The 22,023-nt window shown below is 35.4% G+C and overlaps 1 protein-coding gene across 1 annotated transcript; it reads right to left on the bottom strand.

Moving 5' to 3' along the window:
- Positions 1-20,358: 20,358 nt before the first annotated feature.
- Positions 20,359-21,596, bottom strand: LOC146954875 (uncharacterized). The gene is made up of 2 exons (XM_085746573.1): positions 20,538-21,596; positions 20,359-20,412 (listed from the first exon to the last, which is right to left on the bottom strand). The coding sequence occupies exons 1-2, from the start codon at positions 21,594-21,596 to the stop codon at positions 20,359-20,361; spliced, it is 1,113 nt and encodes a 370-aa protein (XP_085602699.1).
- Positions 21,597-22,023: the final 427 nt, after the last annotated feature.

Here is a 22,023-nt window from a genome sequence, read left to right as displayed (position 1 = left end):
GTCTTCTCTTATCCTCGCGTCAACATGATGAATGGATGGCGGTCTTCATAAGAAAGTGGCCGAAAGTGAATACGATAAGGGTTTAGAAACTTAGATGAATGAAATTGTTGTCTTTATGGGTGAAAGAGGTTATGCATTGTGCAATAGAAATTAGAAATGAGTTAGGTTGACAGATACATGTAGGTGGGAGAAATGACAATTAATGTTTGTGATTTTCCAATGCAATGTCCCTTGTTATCCATGCTTGTTATAGACTAACGTGCACAATTATTAAATTAGTATTGGAAAATGTATTGAGTGGGACTCAATAATTATTGCTTGCAAGCTTCCAATGTTATGGTGTCTCCATGCTTATATAGAGCACCGTGAATTTTAAATGAGGCATATTGAGCATTTAATGCCTTTTAAAAAATTATCAAAGAGGACATTGGTTTGAGGGGTTTACTTTTATAAAAACAGCACTGAGAAACCGGACACGAAACTGCCAAGAACTGCCTGGAACGAGCCAACAACACGATTTGGTGCTGTTAGCTCGCCATGGCGAGTTGGAGGCGAGTAGACCATGTGTTATGTGGTCTAATTCGCCATGGCGAGTCCTAGCTCGCCCCGACGAGTTGTGACAGTCCAGAACTTGTAAAAATGGCATTTTTAGCTCAAAAACCTCAAAACCAAGTGACCCAAAGTATATTTCAACTCTATTGATCATAGGATACTTGAAAAAAATTCATATAACAAGTATTTACATGTTTAGCAAGCATGGCATGAAAAGGGCAACTAATAACAATACATAGAACTCTAGAATTCATGTTTTCCTTACAAAGTTAAACACATAATCCCAAAGGTGGAAAACTATCTATAGAACACACCTAGCATGTTTTTGAAGTTGGCTTCAAGATCCAAGCTCGAGCAACCAAACCCTAGCTTCTTGATCTTATGACATGAGGAAGGAAGTGGAAATCAAGCTTAAACCCAAGTTTATTATTGCTTCTTTGATCATGAAGAAACCATAACATGCACAAGTTCATGCTCCAACCTCCAGCTTTACCAAAGACCAAACTCTGGCCTTGAATCTCTTCTTGTGAGTGAAAGAATTGGAAAACAAGCTTAATCCAAGTTGCCAATCTCTTATAGGATCATGCAGGAACCAAATCTTGATCATAAATCATTAAAGGAAGGAGGTTTGGTGAATTGGTGAGAAAGGGAGAGAGAGAGAGGGCGATGAGTAGAGAGGAGGAGAGAACTTCTTTTCTCAAAACCTAGAGAGAGAAAGAGTTTGAGATAATGAAATATTTTGGGCCAATTTCTCTTAAATACCCCTTTGTGGCCAAGTTACCCAAATACCCTTCATCTTAAACGTGTTTATACCGACACTGATACATACTCGTGCTTGACTGATGTCGTCGGATAAACATTCTCCGGCATACTTACTTTCCATGAACATTTGTCCTCTGACACGTTTGACTAGTAATATTCCATTACTGACGAGTGGGATATTACAGAATATGTGTATCAAACATGGGGTTAGCACTTGAGTGACATTGTGGTGTCAATGTCATTTGATATTGACCAACCACAATGTGACATGTGACTTTCTTCTCTCTATTTTACAAAGATTTATTTTTTTGTTATATATTTTAACATAAATGATGACACGTGACACATTATGACTGGTCAATGACACGTGACATTGGAAGACCAATGTCACCCAAGTAATATCCATCAAACATGTCTATGAAAAGGTAACCACCAAAACTACAGATACATTATGATTTATTTTTTTGTTATATTTTAACAGAAACGAGGAAACGTGACACATGATAATTGGTCAATGTCGCATGACATTGGAAGCCCAATGTCACTCAAGTAATATCCATCAAACATGTCTATTAAAAGGTAACCACCAAAAGTACATATACATTTCCTACAACTAGAATAATAATTGTGTGATATGAGAAAATATAGAAACAAGTCTTAGAACTAAATACAGTTGTGGGTTTTGCCTCAACAATAAGATGTTAAGTTTTTAACTTCAAGATACAGAGTTAATAAAAAGTTTCAATTGGCATTCTTTTAGTTAATAAAAAGATTCAATTGCCATTTTTTTAAAATGAAAGTCACTAAACAACTTTCAACTAAGAGTGATAATAAAATAAAATAGAACAATATATATAAATTGCAATTTTAACAATAGTCGTGTACAGATCATAGCTTATGAAGGATAAATATAAGATTGGAAATAAAATAAGAATAATCAATTTAAAATTTACACGAGTTTCAATGGGTAAAACCAAAGAATAATATACACTAATAGCTTATTGATTCAGTAAATGTTGCAAAATGTGTGGAAATTAAGTTAAAAGATTAAACACAAATTTTCATGTTGCGTAGAATTAGTGTTGTATGTATTGAAAAAAAATGGAAGTCCCACATCGGATGGAACACATACATTAGTAGTGTTTATATAATAGGGATGTACCACTAATTGCGATACATAATCATGTGAACAAAACAAGCACTAGAGAAAAAATATACATTGATATATAGTTTATTATTTGGAAATGATAAATTAAATAATTAATTTTTTTGACACAATTAAATAATTAATTTAATCATTATTAGAAAGTTCTTTCTTAGTCCCCAAGTTTTTTATTTTGGAACGCAAATTAATTTTTTTGACACAATTTAATCATTATTAGAAAGTTCTTTCTTAGTCCCCAAGTTTTTTATTTTGGAACGCAATCTAGAATATTTTGGAATCATTATTAGAAAGTTCTTTCTTAGTCCCCAAGTTTTTTATTTTGGAACGCAAATTAATTTTTTTGACACAATTAAATAATTAATTTAATCATTATTAGAAAGTTCTTTCTTAGTCCCCAAGTTTTTTATTTTGGAACGCAATCTAAAATATTTTGGAACACAATCTGAAATATTTTGGTAGACAGTCTAATATATTTTAGTGCTTGAAATATATTTTTGTACTCAATATAATATATTTTGGTACATAATTGAGATATTTTTGTACTAGATCTAATATGTGAATTACTTAATGCCAAAGAAATAATGTATTACTTGTTCCCAAAGTTTCTCACTTATTAGTTGTGAATTTTCTCTATAAATAGAGAGCTCCCATAGTGCATTCTACACACGAAAGAGTTCTATTGAGTTGTCGATATCTCTTTCTCTCTTCTCCCCCAGCTTGTGTTAACGAGCTATTCTTCTCCTCATCTCCTTTTTCTATCCCTTCAATTATTTACGTCTCTTCAGAATAAATAATATTTTAAGATCAGTCTTATTGAACTATGTCTTCACAAGAGTAGATATAAATTCCATCAAAAAATAACTAAGAGACAAGATATATATATAGTAAAATGTCTAATAAAGATATAAATTCCATCAAAAAATAACTATACGACAAGATGTAAAAGTAAAACCCTATTTTTGATAATAAAGATTACTGTTTATTATTAGCAACAAGTAGTAATAGTAAAATGTCCTAATTGTAGTAAATAAACCAATTTTCAAAATGTGCACGCATGGAATTTTTGAAAACCAATTGAGGTTGATTTCTTTTACTATCTATATATACATACAACTTGTTGAGTATTTATCATCATTTGAATGCAAAATGACTTCACCAATTTTCCTGATTTTTTCCTTGTATTTTCACAAGCATGTACGAATCTCGGTGAGCATCTCTAGGGATTATGTTTTATTGAATAACGATAGGAAGCACTACTTTTCAAAAATAGGGTTTTACTTACAATTGGTTTATTTACATGCGTGCTCATTTTGAAAATTGGTTTATTTACTACAATTAGGACATATTACTATTACTACTTGTTGCTAATAGAAAACAGTAATTTTTATTATCAAAAATAGGGTTTTACTTTTACGTCTTGTTGTATAATATCGAATTAGGAAAATAATGCGTTCAAGTCAAAATATATGTTAGATTCTGTTTATTAAGCCAATAGTCGCATTTATTTATATGCTTGCTATATATGTAAATATGCTACTAGATCGTCTACCTTACGTACACAGCTAAAAATTTGGATGTCATGGTAACTAATATGATTTTATTTCATATAACGAATTTTAGGCATATAAACCTTTTCCAAAGAGTACAATGAACCGTGCTACTTCTACATAAAATATAAATTAATATATTATGACCGAGCAGAACATATTCAAATATAAATATTTGTTTAGTCTAAAAATTAATGTCAGTAAAACTTACTCAGGATCTTCCATAGACATGTCAATGTGCTTACTCTTTTGCCATCAATTTCCTTCTCTATTAACACATATTTTTCAACATGCCCATTGGAGTTCATCAACACTAAGTTTAGAAGGAACCAATGAGCCATTTGCCACAATAAAAACAAATTGAATTGTTAGTTTTATAGCATGGCAAAAATGACAAATTATATACAAACTTAAGAGGAAAACTTATTTTCTTAATTAAAGAGTATGGATCCCTTATTTCACTTCATACTTCCTGAATAAGAGAAATTCAGCAATAGTTCTCATAAAAAGGTCGCAATGAGAAAAACAAAAGATTCAGAAGACAAAAAGTATCATCACAAAAGAAAAATGAAGACATTGAATCTAATATTAGTTTGCAACCAAAATGTCACATACCAAATCTTATTAAAAAAAAAAAAACTCACCAACTAATTTTTCCTTCTTGTCGGAATATAATATATTTCAATGAGAGAAAATCAAAATGATAGATAGGTATATTACTTTCCTCAACTTTGGTAAACTTTGTCATGTCAATTAAGTTGAGTTTAAATATATAATGAGTAGTTTGATACTTGGAGACATTGTGAATAACCAACACATTTTTAATTTCATAAGAGGATCCTTCTTCTACCAATGATAGCTAATTTTAGGCAACAACTTCTTTTTGACAGTGGCTTGAATATTTCCAAGCATTGGAAAAACAACAAACATATCATCGATGTGCTATAATTTGACAAAACGTTATATAAAAACATATCTAAAACAAATAATGATGTTGAAGGAACCTTCTCATTTGCGCATGGGTTAACTATTTCAATGACCAAAGTTTAACATTTCTCATTTGAACAATGCATTGGAAACTGACAAAATTAATATGAAATCAAAAGACGTGCAATGCAAATATCCAAACATGAAGAAACAAAGAGCCACAATTAATGAGATATATACATTATATTTCACCGACACTTATGATTGAAGGTGTGTCTCAGTGTCCGATATGTGTTCTGTCTGACATGGAAACTTGTGATTACAATGAATTGGTGTCGACGTATCGGTGTCGTGTCCGGTGTCCATGTATGTGCCCGTGGTTATGGTCATTTAATTAGTAATGATGGACATTCAAAAAAAAAAAATAGAACTGATGGCCAAATTTCCAAAAAATAAAGAAAATGAAGAGCAAGACTTATGGAGAATATGTAAGTTATTTCATAAAGAACATAAGAAATAACTACTTAAACAGCGGAAACTTAAATTAAAGGATCAAGGCATACCTTCAGCCATTGCTCCTGCTTGAAGAAGTTGAGGCTCTTCTAAACCTTCCACAATCTCACTTTGATGGTGCAAGTCTTCTGAATAGAGATGTTAGGCTTAGGGAACCAAAACAAATGAAGTGCACTCGTTTATATAACTTCTGCCATCAAGAAGTTACTGAACGTGCAAAACAAAACTGCTCCTCCACTCACTCATAATGGGCAGTTACTAAATTTAAGGGAAAGAATAAAGACCATTTTCTGATTAATGGGTAATTACCACTATGTGCATTTAGTGGGTAATTACCACTTATTTATTTAAATAAATAAATAACTTAATTAGGGAAAAATCCAAGATTCTCCCACTTGGTCGACATATTCTTTCACTTACAATAATAAGAAACAAAAACACACGGATCATAGCGACAGGTCCTCTTTAATTGAGTATTATCTTCTATGTATCACAATGTATTATGTCTCTAACCAAATCATATAACTTAATGAATAAACTCATATCATTTATGTTTATTCTGGTTCCAAACTTAATTGATATTTCTCAAAATCAAATGTATACACTTTAGAGATCAAATATGAGAAAATATCATACATAGAGTTTCAAAAAACTAAAATCGTTCTTACAACGAAAATCAGATATGGGAACCAAGTCCCATACTTTCTAAATGATCCTTAAATTTTGACGATGGCATGCCTTTAGTCAACGGATCAGCAATCATCAATTCAGTGCTAATATGCTCAATAACAATTGTTTGATCTTTAACGCATTCTCTTATGGCTAAGTACTTAATGTCGATATGCTTACTTCGACTTCCACTTTTATTATTCTTAGCCATAAAAACAGCAGTTGAATTGTCACAGTACATCTTTAGTGGTCTAGAAATTGAATCCACAATTTTCAACCCAGAAATGAAACTCTTCATCCATACACCATGTGATGTAGCCTCAAAACAAGATACGAACTCAGCTTCCATTGTAGAAGTGGCGATCAAGGTTTGCTTTGCGCTTTTCCAAGAAACAGCCCTGCCGGCTAACATGAAAATGTAACCGGATGTTGATTTTCTTGAATCAACGCAACCAACAAAGTCTGAATCAGAGTAACCTTTGACCTCTAAATCTTCAGTTCGCCTATACATAAGCATGTAGTCTTTGGTTCCTTTAAGGTACCTCATCACTTTCTTTGCAGCTTTCCAGTGTTCCATACCTAGATTACTCTGATATCTGCCTAACATTCCAATAGCAAATGCAATGTCAGGCCGTTTGCAAACCTGAGCATACATTAGGCTTCCAACAGCGGAAGCATATGGAATATTAAGCATTTGTTCCCTTTCAAAGTCGTTCTTCGGGCATTGTTCCAAATGGAACCTATCACCCTTCACAATAGGTGCTACACTTGGTGAACAATCTTTCATCCGAAACCTCTCTAAGACCTTATTGATATAAGCCTCTTGTGACAAGCCCAGAATTCTACGAACTCTGTCTCTTTGAATCTTAATGCCAATGACATAAGAAGCGTCACCCATATCCTTCATATCAAAACTCTTAGAGTGAAATTGTTTCACCTCATAAAGCAAACCTTTATCATTGGCAGCAAGTAAAATATCATCCACATACAAAATAAGGAAACAAATTTTACTCCCACTGACCTTCTAGTATATATATTGATCCATAATGTTCTCTACAAATCCAAAAGAAGAGATGACATCATGAAATTTTAAATACCATTGACGGGAAGCTTGTTTGAGTCCATAAATGGATTTCTTAAGCTTGCATACCAAATGCTCATCACCACTAGAAGAAAATCCTTCTGGTTGTTTCATGTAAACCTCTTCTTCTAGATCTCCATTCAAAAATGCAGTTTTCACATCCATTTGTTGTAGTTCTAAGTCAAAATAAGCAACTAATGCTAAGATGATGCGAAGAGAATCCTTCTTAGATATAGGGGAAAAAGTCTCCTTGTAATCTATTCCTTCCTTTTGAGTAAATCCTTTGGCAACGAGTCTAGCTTTATATCTCTCAATGTTGCCTAATGAGTCTTTCTTTGTCTTAAAGACCCATTTACAACCAATGGCTTTTAAACCATTAGGCTACTCGACAAGATCCCAGACTCCATTAGATGCCATTGAATTCATCTCATCTATCATAGCATCATACCATAAATTTGACTCTCTAGAACTCATGGCTTGTGAAAACATTTCAGGATCATTTTCAGCACCAATATTATAGTCCGATTCTTGTAAATATACAACATAGTTACTAGGTATAGCTGACCTTCTCTCTCTAGTAGATTTCCTTAATGTTGGTTCAACATTTTCCGGAGGATCATGTTGCTCAACCATTTGTTCAACAATTTCTGGAAATTCTTGAACATCTTTATTTACTAGATTGTTATCGACTGCTTGTGGAACTTCAACAACTGATTGTCTAATACCCATTTGATCTTGAGGGGCACTCTGAATGACAATCAATCTGTCACTTGAAGTGGACGGTTCAGCATCAATTTGACTTTTATCAGAACCAGTGTCCTGAAATTGAGTGCTCCCACTAACTAAGTCATTTTCAAGAAACTTTGCATTTCTTGATTCCACAATCCTAGTGCTATGAGATGGACAATAGAACCTATACCCTTTAGAATTTTCGGCATATCCAATGAAATACCCACTTATAGTTCTAGGGTCTAGTTTCTTTTCTTGTGGATTGTAAACTCTTACTTCAGACGAGCATCCCCAAATGCGTATATGACGCAAACTCGGTTTCCAACCTTTAAATAACTCAAACGGTGTCTTTGGGACAGCCTTGGTTGGAACACGATTCAATATATACACTGTCGTTTTAAGAGCTTCAGTCGACAAGGACTTTGGAAGTTTTGAGTTGCTACGCATACTCCTAACCATGTCCATTAAAGTTGGGTTTCTTCTTTCTGACACCCCATTCTGGTCCGGAGAACCAGGCATGGTATATTGGGCAACAATCCCATTATCTTGAAGAAACTTTGCAAATGGACCCATGGCTTGTCCATCCTCAGTATATCTACCATAATATTCTCCACCTCTATCAGTTCTCACGATTTTAATTTGCTTTTCGCATTGTTTTTCTACTTCAGCCTTAAAAACTTTAAAGGCATCCAATGCTTCATATTTATTATGAAGCAAGTAGACATGCATATATCGTGAGTAATCATCAATGAAAAAGATGAAGTATTTTGGACCTGGTATGTCCATATCTGGAGAACATATATCTGAATGTATGATTTCTAATATTTCAGAACTCCTCTTTGCACCTTTCTTATACTTGTTAGTCTGCTTTCCCTTAATGCAGTTTACACAAGTTTCAAAATCAGTGAAATCTAAAGTACCAAGTACTCCATCATTCACTAGTCTTTTGATTCTCTGAATGGAGATATGTCCTAATCTCCGGTGCCACAAAATAGAGGATTCCTCATTTATAACACAACGTTTAGTTCCAGCGTGAACATGCATAACATTACTAGTGGCATTATTTTGCAAATTAATTGAGAAAAGACCATCGGATAATACACCATTTCCAACAAAATTAGATTTATAAAACAAATTGAAAGATGTTTCATAAAAATTGAAAGAGTATCCCAGAGGTACAAGTCTTGAAATGGAAATTAAATTTCTAGAAAAACTAGGAACATAGAAAGTCTTTTCCAAATTTAAAACAAAGCCACTACATAAAACTAAATTGCATGTTCCAACAGCCTCCACATGAGAATGCATCTTGCTTCCTGAATAGATGCCTTGCTCACTTGGAAGTGGTTTCCTTAGGCTTGTCATACCCTGCAAGGTATTCGAAACATGGATTGTAGAACTAGAATCAATCCACCATGTGTAATAAATAACATTAACCATATTAGACTCATAACAGACAAGTGAGATTGATTTACCTTTGTTTTCAAGCCATTTCTGAAACTTAGGGCAATCCTTCTTCATGTGTCCCTTCCTTTTACAAAAGAAACACTTGGATTCTTTCTTAATTCCACCTTGAGGTGGTATTTTGCCTTTCCCCTTATGTTTCGCTTGATTCATGTTCTTTCTTTCAGTTGCAACAAAAACACTCTCACTTTTTTCCATAGTCAACCTTCCTTCTTCTTGAACACACATGGTCAGGAGTTCATTAATTGACCATTTGTCCTTATGTGTGTTATAAGATATCTTGAAAGGTCCATATTCAGGTGGAAGAGTGTTCAGAATGTAGTGCACAAGAAAAGAATCAGACATATCAACCTCAAGAGTCTTTAGCTGTGCTGCTAAGTCCCTCATTTGCATGATGTGCTCACGCACACCTTTCACAGTGATAAGCTTCATGGATGAAAACTTCATTATAAGGGTGCTAGCAAGTGCCTTATCTGATGTTTTGAATTGTTCATCAATAGCTTTAAGCAATGCTTGGACATTATCATGCTGATCGACATAACCACGGATACTAGCAGAGATGTTGGTCTTTATGAACATCACACTGAGACGGTTAGACCGCTCCCACATTTCATAAAGATCAACGTCTTCCTGAAGGCTAGTTTCAGTAACTGCAGGTGGTTCGTCTTTCCGAATAGCATAATCGATATCCATCCACCCTAAGTGAAGAAGAATTCTCTCCTTCCACACCTTATAGTTTTCACCCCTTAGTTCGGGAATTTCACACTGAAAATCAGAAAAATTCATAGGCTGCATAGCTGCAAAAATTGAACATACATGCTTATAATTAAAATTGAGACTACTAAACAAATATCATGTTTTACCAACGTAAATCATGTTTCAAACTATGAACCTAGTGACATAAAATTTACCTGTGGGCTAAAATTTTATTCAATTAGATTCATATAACCAAATGACAAAACTATCAATTTATGTTCCTTTTTCTAATTCCTGAGGGTAAGTTAGAAAATATAAATTGATATTTCATCCTAATTAATTATACAAAACATAACAAGAATTCCTGTGGGATAAGATTTACTATGTTCAATATAATTAATTACCATCAATGTCACAACCATGATCTTAAAACCTAATATACAATTTTGCATAATTAAAGATGTTGTGGCTAGTCCCTAATTAATTAAAATCATATAGATCATATTGACATTTATTCCAAATGATTAATTGCAAAACAGTAGGCAATTAATTTAATTGATTAATCTGTATTTGATGCATCATTAAATTCATAATATCATGCAATCTCCAAACCGTAAATAATGCAAATATAGACCCAACATATACTGCAGAAAGCTACTATGAATGCCCACATATGATATTATAATGTCATTAGAACTTACAGTAGCATATAGCATTTCATAGTGATAGTAATATAATAATACAATAATATAATTGAATTGGTCTAAGCAGTTTCAAATTGATAGATATAAATCAATAAAAGTAGTCTCGGTGCACAGTGTTGTGTCAATTCATAACAAATAGGACACTGCAACACTACATACTGTACGTAAGCAATAACTATTTGAATTGAAAACCAAAACAAAGTGCTTCTTCAACCTCTGAATGGGTTTAATGACTCGGTTGAAATTACTCACAGGCTCGTTATATTAAAACTCCGATTTCAGACCAATTTAACACCAAAATCAAGAATCAAATACAAATCATGAACCAAAACATTCTCTTATGATTTCAAACTATTTTCTGCAATTACACTCAAAATTTGAAATCGAAAATTTTGACAAAATTGTCCAAATGCAGAAAACGAAAATCACAAGGCAGAGGATGAAATTGGCTCTGATACCAGATGTAAGTTATTTCATAAAGAACATAAGAAATAACTACTTAAACAGTGGAAACTTAAATTAAAGGATCAAGGCATACCTCCAGCCATTGCTCCTGCTTGAAGAAGTTGAGGCTCTTCTAAACCTTCCACAATCTCACTTTGATGGTGCAAGTCTTCTGAATAGAGATGTTAGGCTTAGGGAACCAAAACAAATGAAGTGCACTCCTTTATATAACTTCTGCCATCAAGAAGTTACTGAACGTGCAAAACAAAACTGCTCCTCCACTCACTCATAATGGGCAGTTACTAAATTTAAGGGAAAGAATAAAGACCATTTTCTGATTAATGGGTAATTACCACTATGTGCACTTAGTGGGTAATTACCACTTATTTATTTAAATAAATAAATAACTTAATTAGGGAAAAATCCAACAGAATACGCTTATTGTCATGGAGAACTACTTGATAGTCATATTTAAAAAGCCTTAATAACTTAATTGCAAATCACATTTCAATAGTAATCCAATATTTGGCAACTCATTAGTACAAAGAAGTATATGATTTTCTTTCTTTATTTTGAAGCTCTCAAATGTACTTACCAATGGCAAAGTTGCTGCAATAAGATTAACGGGATCAAGTCCAAGGCTCACAAACTCAGTTTGGATTATTACATTTATTAAGCGAAGGTCTTGCAATGCCATTAAAATATTGAAGCCTTAAACCTATATATGAAATATTAAACAGTGTAAATAAGATGTCAAAATAATCCAAATCATCTTGTACCAACACTTGCTGTGATAATTTGATTAGCTAATATGTAAAAAAGAATCGAACTATTCATATATGAAAACCTTAGTAACTCCCATTTGCCTCCAAGGAATATGTGGGCCAATACTTCTTCAAAATGTTCTCAGCCATTTCACAAATGACTTTTTTGTAGTTTCTTTTCAATCTTGCAGACTTTTGAGTCGGACTATATCACAACAGACGTGTCTGTTAAGAGAGTAAACACTAACATTGTCATACTGTTGTTAAAAGAATTAAAAATCATTGTCAAAATGTCTTTATCAATCAGGGATATAAAATGATAAAGATATGAATAAAGGGGATGAGAAATATAAAGATCTTGTAGGAAATAGAGGACTTACTCTAGAAATTTATGATTGTACAAATCTTCATCTGGTTCGGATTCGTCACTATCACTCACAATCTCACGATTTTCGCAGTGGTTTTCAATGAGGTGGAAAAATTAGACATTCAACGGAGGGGAAAGAAGATCTAGCAATGGCAATGACAACCCCGGTCTTCTCTTATCCTCGCGTCAACATGATGAATGGATGGCGGTCTTCATAAGAAAGTGGCCGAAAGTGAATACGATAAGGGTTTAGAAACTTAGATGAATGAAATTGTTGTCTTTATGGGTGAAAGAGGTTATACATTGTGCAATAGAAATTAGAAATGAGTTAGGTTGATAGATACATGTAGGTGGGAGAAATGACAATTAATGTTTGTGATTTTCCAATGCAATGTCCCTTGTTATCCATGCTTGTTATAGACTAACGTGCACAATTATTAAATTAGTATTGGAAAATGTATTGAGTGGGACTCAATAATTATTGCTTGCAAGCTTCCAATGTTATGGTGTCTCCATGCTTATATAGAGCACCGTGAATTTTAAATGAGGCATATTGAGCATTTAATGCCTTTTAAAAAATTATCAAAGAGGACATTGGTTTGAGGGGTTTACTTTTATAAAAACAGCACTGAGAAACCGGACACGAAACTGCCAAGAACTGCCTGGAACGAGCCAACAACACGATTTGGTGCTGTTAGCTCGCGATGGCGAGTTGGAGGCGAGTAGACCATGTGTTCTGTGGTCTAATTCGCCATGGCGAGTCCTAGCTCGCCCCGACGAGTTGTGACAGTCCAGAACTTGTAAAAATGGCATTTTTAGCTCAAAAACCTCAAAACCAAGTGACCCAAAGTATATTTCAACTCTATTGATCATAGGATACTTGAAAAATATTCATATAACAAGTATTTACATGTTTAGCAAGCATGGCATGAAAAGGGCAACTAATCACAATACATAGAACTCTAGAATTCATGTTTTCCTTACAAAGTTAAACACATAATCCCAAAGGTGGAAAACTATCTATAGAACACACCTAGCATGTTTTTGAAGTTGGCTTCAAGATCCAAGCTCGAGCAACCAAACCCTAGCTTCTTGATCTTATGACATGAGGAAGGAAGTGGAAATCAAGCTTAAACCCAAGTTTATTATTGCTTCTTTGATCATGAAGAAACCATAACATGCACAAGTTCATGCTCCAACCTCCAGCTTTACCAAAGACCAAACTCTAGCCTTGAATCTCTTCTTGTGAGTGAAAGAATTGGAAAACAATCTTAATCCAAGTTGCCAATCTCTTATAGGATCATGCAGGAACCAAATCTTGATCATAAATCATTAAAGGAAGGAGGTTTGGTGAATTGGTGAGAAAGGGAGAGAGAGAGAGGGCGATGAGTAGAGAGGAGGAGAGAACTTCCTTTCTCAAAACCTAGAGAGAGAAAGAGTTTGAGATAATGAAATATTTTGGGCCAATTTCTCTTAAATACCCCTTTGTGGCCAAGTTACCCAAATACCCTTCATCTTAAACGTGTTTATACCGACACTGATACATACTCGTGCTTGACTGATGTCGTCGGATAAACATTCTCCGGCATACTTACTTTCCATGAACATTTGTCCTCTGACACGTTTGACTAGTTATATTCCATTACTGACGAGTGGGATATTACAGAATATGTGTATCTGTGTATCAAACATGGGGTTAGCACTTGAGTGACATTGTGGTGTCAATGTCATTTGATATTGACCAACCACAATGTGACATGTGACTTTCTTCTCTCTATTTTACAAAGATTTATTTTTTTGTTATATATTTTAACATAAATGATGACACGTGACACATTATGACTGGTCAATGACACGTGACATTGGAAGACCAATGTCACCCAAGTAATATCCATCAAACATGTCTATGAAAAGGTAACCACCAAAACTACAGATACATTATGATTTATTTTTTTGTTATATTTTAACAGAAACGAGGAAACGTGACACATTATAATTGGTCAATGTCGCATGACATTGGAAGCCCAATGTCACTCAAGTAATATCCATCAAACATGTCTATTAAAAGGTAACCACCAAAAGTACATATACATTTCCTACAACTAGAATAATAATTGTGTGATATGAGAAAATATAGAAACAAGTCTTAGAACTACATACAGTTGTGGTGTTGCCTCAACAATAAGATGTTAAGTTTTTAACTTCAAGATACAAAGTTAATAAAAAGTTTCAATTGGCATTCTTTTAGTTAATAAAAAGATTCAATTGCCATTTTTTAAAATGAAAGTCACTAAACAACTTTCAACTAAGAGTGATAATAAAATAAAATAGAACAATATATATAAATTGCAATTTTAACAATAGTCATGTACAGATCATAGCTTATGAAGGATAAATATAAGATTGGAAATAAAATAAGAATAATCAATTTAAAATTTACACGAGTTTCAATGGGTAAAACCAAAGAATAATATACACTAATAGCTTATTGATTCAGTAAATGTTGCAAAATGTGTGGAAATTAAGTTAAAAGATTAAACACAAATTTTCATGTTGCGTAGAATTAGTGTTGTATGTATTGAAAAAAATGGAAGTTCCACATCGGATGGAACACATACATTAGTAGTGTTTATATAATAGGGATGTACCACTAATTGCGGTACATAATCATGTGAACAAAACAAGCACTAGAGAAAAAATATACATTGATATATATTTTATTATTTGGAAATGATAAATTAAATAATTAATTTTTTTGACACAATTAAATAATTAATTTAATCATTATTAGAAAGTTCTTTCTTAGTCCCCAAGTTTTTTATTTTGGAACGCAAATTAATTTTTTTGACACAATTAAATAATTAATTTAATCATTATTAGAAAGTTCTTTCTTAGTCCCCAAGTTTTTTATTTTGGAACGCAATCTAGAATATTTTGGAATCATTATTAGAAAGTTCTTTCTTAGTCCCCTGTAACACCCATATTTGAAAATATCTAGAATATTCAAATGAGTGCTAATATTGATACTGGATACATTAATTATACAAGATTGATACAACATCAATGTCTTAAGTCTAAATACAACCATGATCCAAAGTTCTTATGTTACATTATTACACCAAGTGTTGTCACAACATAGTACAAGACAACATAATATATAAGTCACAACTCATAATGTAACATATGCATCCTTAATCTACACCACGATATCTCCGAGAGAACACGATCATTCCACGACCTTTTCTTTACCTTTGCTTTGCGTAACCTGTGAACCCGAACAACAAGGAGTGGGATGAGACATAATGCCTCAGTGAGTTCTTCCTAGCCCTAGGCTAGTGATAACCTTGGGGGGAAAAACCTACGGTTATCACGTGTCTAAAATACAACCTGCCGGTTGATTATACGTGTGTGTGGTCATTTATGTCTAGACGGATGTGCACACTAGAATCCGTCTTAGAATCTTCATAACATGTTATAGGCTTACTATATCATACGTGCCATGGCGGTGAAGGAATCCTAATACCGCTTTGCTAAGGTACGTTGAACGCACCGAAGTCTACACTAATTCATGACACAACCTATACCGGACGAATAGGGAAACCTAAGTTCGTCTTCGGTAAATCATTCATTTCATAATCTAACATAATCATCACATGCATAGTCATATTCGTTTAGTCATTATGTTAGCGTGAATCAAACAACATTATCTTGGTTCGTTTTACGGAGAGCCCCGGGTGGAGTAACCCCGAGAACTATCCCATACATGACCGATGTACGTACATCGGACTCCCTCGGTGTCGTGCGGGTCCCTTACGGCTTGAATCGTTCCCCTTAGGTCGAGAACCCCTTGTATCCCCCTAGCGTGGATATCAAGGGACACGAACACCTACATTTTGTCTTATCATGTTCATATGCATACATATTCATACTTGTTCATAAGAGTAGAATTTATTCTTCGCAACGTATCATACATAAGTGTACATAAAATGCTTGATACACTCTTATTCATAACTCTAGTAATGCTTCACCTAGAGTTCTTGATAACTATTGAAATTAAGGGTTTCATAAAGGATATATATTCTATCCTAGGGTTTTACCCCATTGTTTAAAGTATGCATGTCCCTTGTATCTTCCCTTTATCTCTTAAACAAAAGTTATTGATGTTTAGGATTCCATGTTTCTTGTTCAAGCAAGGAAGTGATTCTTTGATTGTTAAAGAGGTTTGAGTGTAATTACAAATGTTTGATAATTACTCCATTAAGAACAAAACAAGTGGCAAAAGTAGAAGAAAGAAAAGAGGGTTTCGAAAATGCAGGAAAGGACTTGATTCCAGTAAGCCACGCTAATAGCGAAACTGGGAATTTGCCACGCCCCAGCCACGCTATTAGCGTACTTCTCTGCCAAATTCTGCAGATTTGCGCTAATGGCGTGGATCAAGCTATTAGCGTAGCTCATCAGTGGTTCCTGCAGATTTCGAAACCTTGAATCACTTGCTTGAACCTGTTAACCTTCCTAACCATCCAGCAATTATAACAGATAAGGGAATTGCAAGGCATCACATACAAAACACTTTAAACAATCATATTACTTGTACTAATCATAAAAAGAACCTACATATAACATCTAAACTCAAATCAAGCATGGCTAACTTATACATACACCCCAATAGGATAGAAATCTATCTAAGAACTCACTTGAAGTGTTGAAGTTGCTTACAAGTCTCTAACCACCAAAACCCTAGAAAACACTACACTTGATTGAGAAAGATAATAGGTTGAAGTTGCTTGCTCCTACACACCCAACTTCACTTGATCACATACTTCATAAATCTTGAACAACTTGAACAATAGATTTGAAGGTTTGGTTCGGTTCTAGAGAGGGAGAAGAGAACATGAAAAAGTTTGTAACCTAGAGAGAGAAACTTGAATGAAGAATGAAGATTTTTGGACCAATTTCCTTTAAGTAGTCCTTAAGCTCAAATGACTATTATACCCTTCTGCTTAAATGTGCGCATTAGCATCGTTTTCAGACATTACGTCAATTCCTAATACGCGGGATGTTACACTCTACCCCCCTTAAAAAAAATTTCGTCCTCGAAATTTAGAGAATACCTGAAAACAAATGCGGATACTGATTCAACATCTCTGACTCAAGTTCCCAAGTAGCTTCCCCGTCTGGTGACCCCTTCCAAACCACTTTCACTATAGGAATCTCCTTGTTCCTGAGAGACTTGACATTACGATCAACTATACTTTCTGGTTCTGGCTGGAACGTCAAGTCTGACCTTAGCTCAATAGAGCCTAGTTCAATTGGTTGAAAAGGATCCGGAATAAACTTCTTCAATTGAGATATATGAAATACATCATGCAACCCCGACATAGCTGGAGGTAAAGCTAACTGGTAAGCTACTGGTCCGATACTTTTAAGTATTAAAAACGGTCCTATATACCTAGGACACAACTTCTTGGTTCTGAAAACACCTCTCAAGCCCAGCTTAGGTGTAACTTTCAGGAACACATGATCACCTTCTTCAAACTCTAAAGGTCTTCGTCTATTATCCGCATAACTTTTCTGACGACTTTGACCTATTTTCATCTTCTCTTGTATTGACTTAATCTTCAAAGTCGTTTCTTGTATGATCTCTGGCCCAATGATACTTTTATCTCCAACCTCGGCCCAGCACAAAGGGGTTCTACATTTCCTACCATACAATGCCTCATATGGTGCCATTCCAATACTTGAGTGATAACTATTGTTGTAGGAAAATTCTATCAAAGGTAAGTGATGGTTCCAACTCCCTCCATCTTCCAAAACACAAGCACGTAACATGTCTTCTAAAGTTTGGATAGTCCTTTCTGACTGTCCATCTGTCTGCGGATGATGTGACGTGCTCAACTTCAATCGAGTCCCTAAGGCCCTTTGAAACGCCTTCCAAAGGTGTGAAGTGAAGATAGGATCCCTGTCTGACACAATGCTTGCTGGAACTCCATGTAGCTTGACAATCTCTGAAATAAACAATTCAGCATACTGCGATGCTTTGTAAGTAGATTTAACTGGTAAGAAATGAGCTGACTTGGTTAGTCTATCCACAATTACCCAAATTGAATCATGACCTCTCTGAGTACGGGGTAAACCTCCTACAAAATCCATGGTAATGTGCTCCCATTTCCACTGAGGAATTTCTAATGGTTGTAACATACCAGCTGGCCTCTGATGTTCTATCTTGACTTGTTGACATACTATACACCGTGCTACAAATTCAGCAATATCCGTTTTCATACCAGGCCACCAGTAATCCTTCCTTAAATCTTGATACATCTTGGTAGCACCAGGGTGAATTGAAAAACTACTCTTGTGTGCTTCCTCCAAAATCAATCTCTTAAGCTCTTGGTCATTCGGAACACATAACCTTCCTTCAAACAACATTGCTCCATCTGAAGCCATAGAGAATTCTGGGTGAACACTACTTTTCTGAAGTTCTGAATCAACAACCTGAGCCTGAACGATTCTTGACCGTAGATCACATGAAACTTCCAATCTGTGCAACCAAATACCATCGCCAACTTCAGTGACTCCAAGATTAAGGTCTCGGACCTTTTCATACATGTTACAAGTGTGCATCAACACTTCAGCTTGAACTATGGCTTTACGACTCAAAGCGTCCGCTACAACATTGGCCTTTCCCGGATGATATTTCAAATCGAAGTCAAAATCTTTTAGATACTCCATCCAACGTCGTTGCCTCATGTTCAAATCCCTTTGATCAAACAAGTACTTTAAGCTCTTGTGATCACTAAATAACTCAAAATGTGCTCCATACAAATGGTGCCTCCATATCTTCAAAACAAAAATTATGGCTGCCAATTCTAAGTCATGAGTAGGATAGTTTTCTTCATGCGTTTTGAGTTGCCTAGATGCATAAGCTATCACATTATTTTCTTGCATAAGTACACCACCAAGTCCCTTAGAAGATGCATCACAAAACACAACATACTTTTTCTCCGGGTCGGGTATGGCTAAGACTGGAGCTTGAGTTAACTTCTTCTTTAGAGCTTCTCACATTCCTCATCCCACACAAACGGCACATCTTTCCTCATGAGTCGGGTTAAGGGTAGAGCAATCTGAGAAAACTTCATAATAAACCGTCGATAATATCCGGCTAAACCCAAAAAGCTTCGAACTTCCGAAACATTCTTCGGTCTTGTCCAATTTTGAACAGCTTCGACTTTAGATTGATCAACGGCCACACCACCTTGAGAGATTACATGACCAAGGAACTTGACCTCTGACAACCAAAACTCACACTTGCTAAACTTTGCATATAATTGTTTTTCCCGAAGAATATCCAACACTATCCTCAAATGTTGCGCATGCTCTTGCGGACTCTTAGAATAAATCAATATGTCATCAATAAAAATAATGACAAATTGATCTAAATAAGGCTGAAAAATCCGATTCATGTAATCCATAAAAACTGCTGGAGCATTGGATACACCAAAAGGCATAACCAAAAATTCATAGTGTCCGTAACGTGTTCTGAAAGCCGTTTTGGACACATCTGAGGATTTGATACGAATCTGATGGTATCCTGACCTGAGATCAATTTTAGAGAACACATATGCCCCCTTAAGTTGATCAAGTAAATCATCAATCCTTGGCAAAGGATACTTATTCTTGATAGTCACCTTGTTCAGCTGACGATAATCAATACACAGCCGCATGCTGCCATCTTTCTTCTTGACCAACAAAACTGGTGCACCCCATGGAGACACACTGGGCCTGATGAAATGCTTCTAAATAAGCTCTTCCAATTGAGTCTTCAATTCTTTGAGTTCTAGGGGAGACATTCTGTAAGGTGCTACTGACACTGGTTCGGCTCCCGGAATCAAATCAATCGAAAACTCAATTTCTCTTTCCGGTGGCAAGTTAGTGATGTCAGCTGGAAAAACATCTAAGTACTCACTTACAATAGGAATATCACTTGGACTTAAGTCTGACTCTGGAGTCACGTTGAGCATAACATAAAATCCCCTATCCTGAGCACAAATAAACTGAGCCATCTGGTACGTGTGCTTAATCAATTCTGACAAGGCTACTCCTTCCACCGCATCACTAGTTGGCATGTAAATGCTCTTTTCGGCACATCCTATATATACATGATTGGCTGACAACCAGTCCATACCCAGAATAACATCAAGTTGCTTCATCGGAAGACATACTAAATCTATATAGTACGTCTTGCTAGAGACGGTGATAGGACAATTTTCACAAACACAATTCGCTACAATACTCCCGTCAGTGGCCGTGGTTACTTTCATAGGGGGATTTAATAATGAAACAGACAACTGATGAGCCTCAACACATTGACATGAAATGAAGGAACATGATGCACCACAATCAAATAAAACATTAACAGGATTCTGGCCAAGAAAACACGTACCACCAATCAAGTCTTCATTTGCCTGCGCCTTCTTACCATCAAGAGAATACACTCTACCTTTACTCATTGTAGTGCTTACACCCTTGCCCTTATTTCCTCTGTTTGGACAATCCGCCACATAGTGCCCTGACTGACCACATGCAAAACAATTGCCAGACTCTCTCCTGCATTCTCCTTGATGAGCCTTGCCACACTTCCTGCAAATTGGATAAGTTATAGGTGGACCTGTGTACTTTCCTCTAGTTGGAGAACCCTTGGGTTTCAACTTCTCATGATACTTGCCAACAAAATTACCCTTATTCCTCCCACTTGCCCCATAATTTTCTCTAGCTGCCTTATCGAAACCTCTTTCGGCCTCCAAGCTATTATGCACCATCTCATCATAATCTGTTACCCTTTCTTGACTTACTACAGCATAAAGTTCTCCCCTCAAAGCATTCTTATATTGGTTAACTTTCCACATCTCATTACCCGCATACTCATTGTGAGTAGAGTAATAAGATAACTCCTCAAACTTCTTCGTGAAATCTGTCACCAACATATGACCTTGCCTCAAGTAAAGAAATTCCTGCTCCTTCCTGACCTTGTATGACAAAGGAAGATACTTCTCTTTCATCACTTGTTTGAAATTCTCCCAGTTCAAAGCTAACCCATTAGTCTCCATCCTACGCCGAGCAGTTTCCCACCAATCAAGCGCTGCACCTCGGAATTGATTCGTTGCAAAGACCACCTTATCTTCCTCGGTACAGTTAACCATCTGAAAAATCTTTTCCATCTGCTTGATCCACCTTTTTGCTTCAGGTGGTTCACCACTACCATCGAACTCTGGAGGATGGTTTCGGTTAAATTCTCAAAAGATTGGATTTCCCACAATGGGAGGTGGAGGAGGCGGCTGATTATAAGCACCGGGACCTTGCTGCATATTTGCAGCCCACTGCTGCTGATTCTGAGCATTATGCTGTATCTGCTGCTGCATCATATTCATCATCTGTTGGTTTTGTTGCATTAACTGCGCCCACATATGAGCATCAGGGTTAACATTTTCCTCCTCATTCCGATTAACTCTTGGCCGGCCTCTTGCCCTTCGCGCTCCAGACATTATCACTCTAACTGTCATATTTAAGTCAAAGTGATCAGTTTCAACCAAATATAACAATGAGGACCAATATCCTAAGCTCAAAAAGAACAACTACTTGTATTGT

The sequence above is a fragment of the Medicago sativa genome, chromosome 1 (genome assembly GCF_051527215.1).
Source record: "Medicago sativa cultivar Bolivia chromosome 1, Bolivia_mono, whole genome shotgun sequence".
Classification (NCBI taxonomy): Eukaryota; Viridiplantae; Streptophyta; class Magnoliopsida; order Fabales; family Fabaceae; genus Medicago; species Medicago sativa.
The sequence above is the reverse complement of the archived record's forward strand: the minus strand, read 5'-3'. Positions and strand labels throughout refer to the sequence as shown.

Bases quoted from the DNA above. Each gene is read 5' to 3' on its own strand.
- LOC146954875 (XM_085746573.1), bottom strand. From the start codon at position 21,596: ATGGAAAAGATTTTTCAGATGGTTAACTGTACCGAGGAAGATAAGGTG. The intron at 20,413-20,537 runs GTATATATAGGA...TGCTCAGGATAG, and splicing joins ACTGGTTGTCAGCCAATCAT to GGGATTTTATGTTATGCTCA.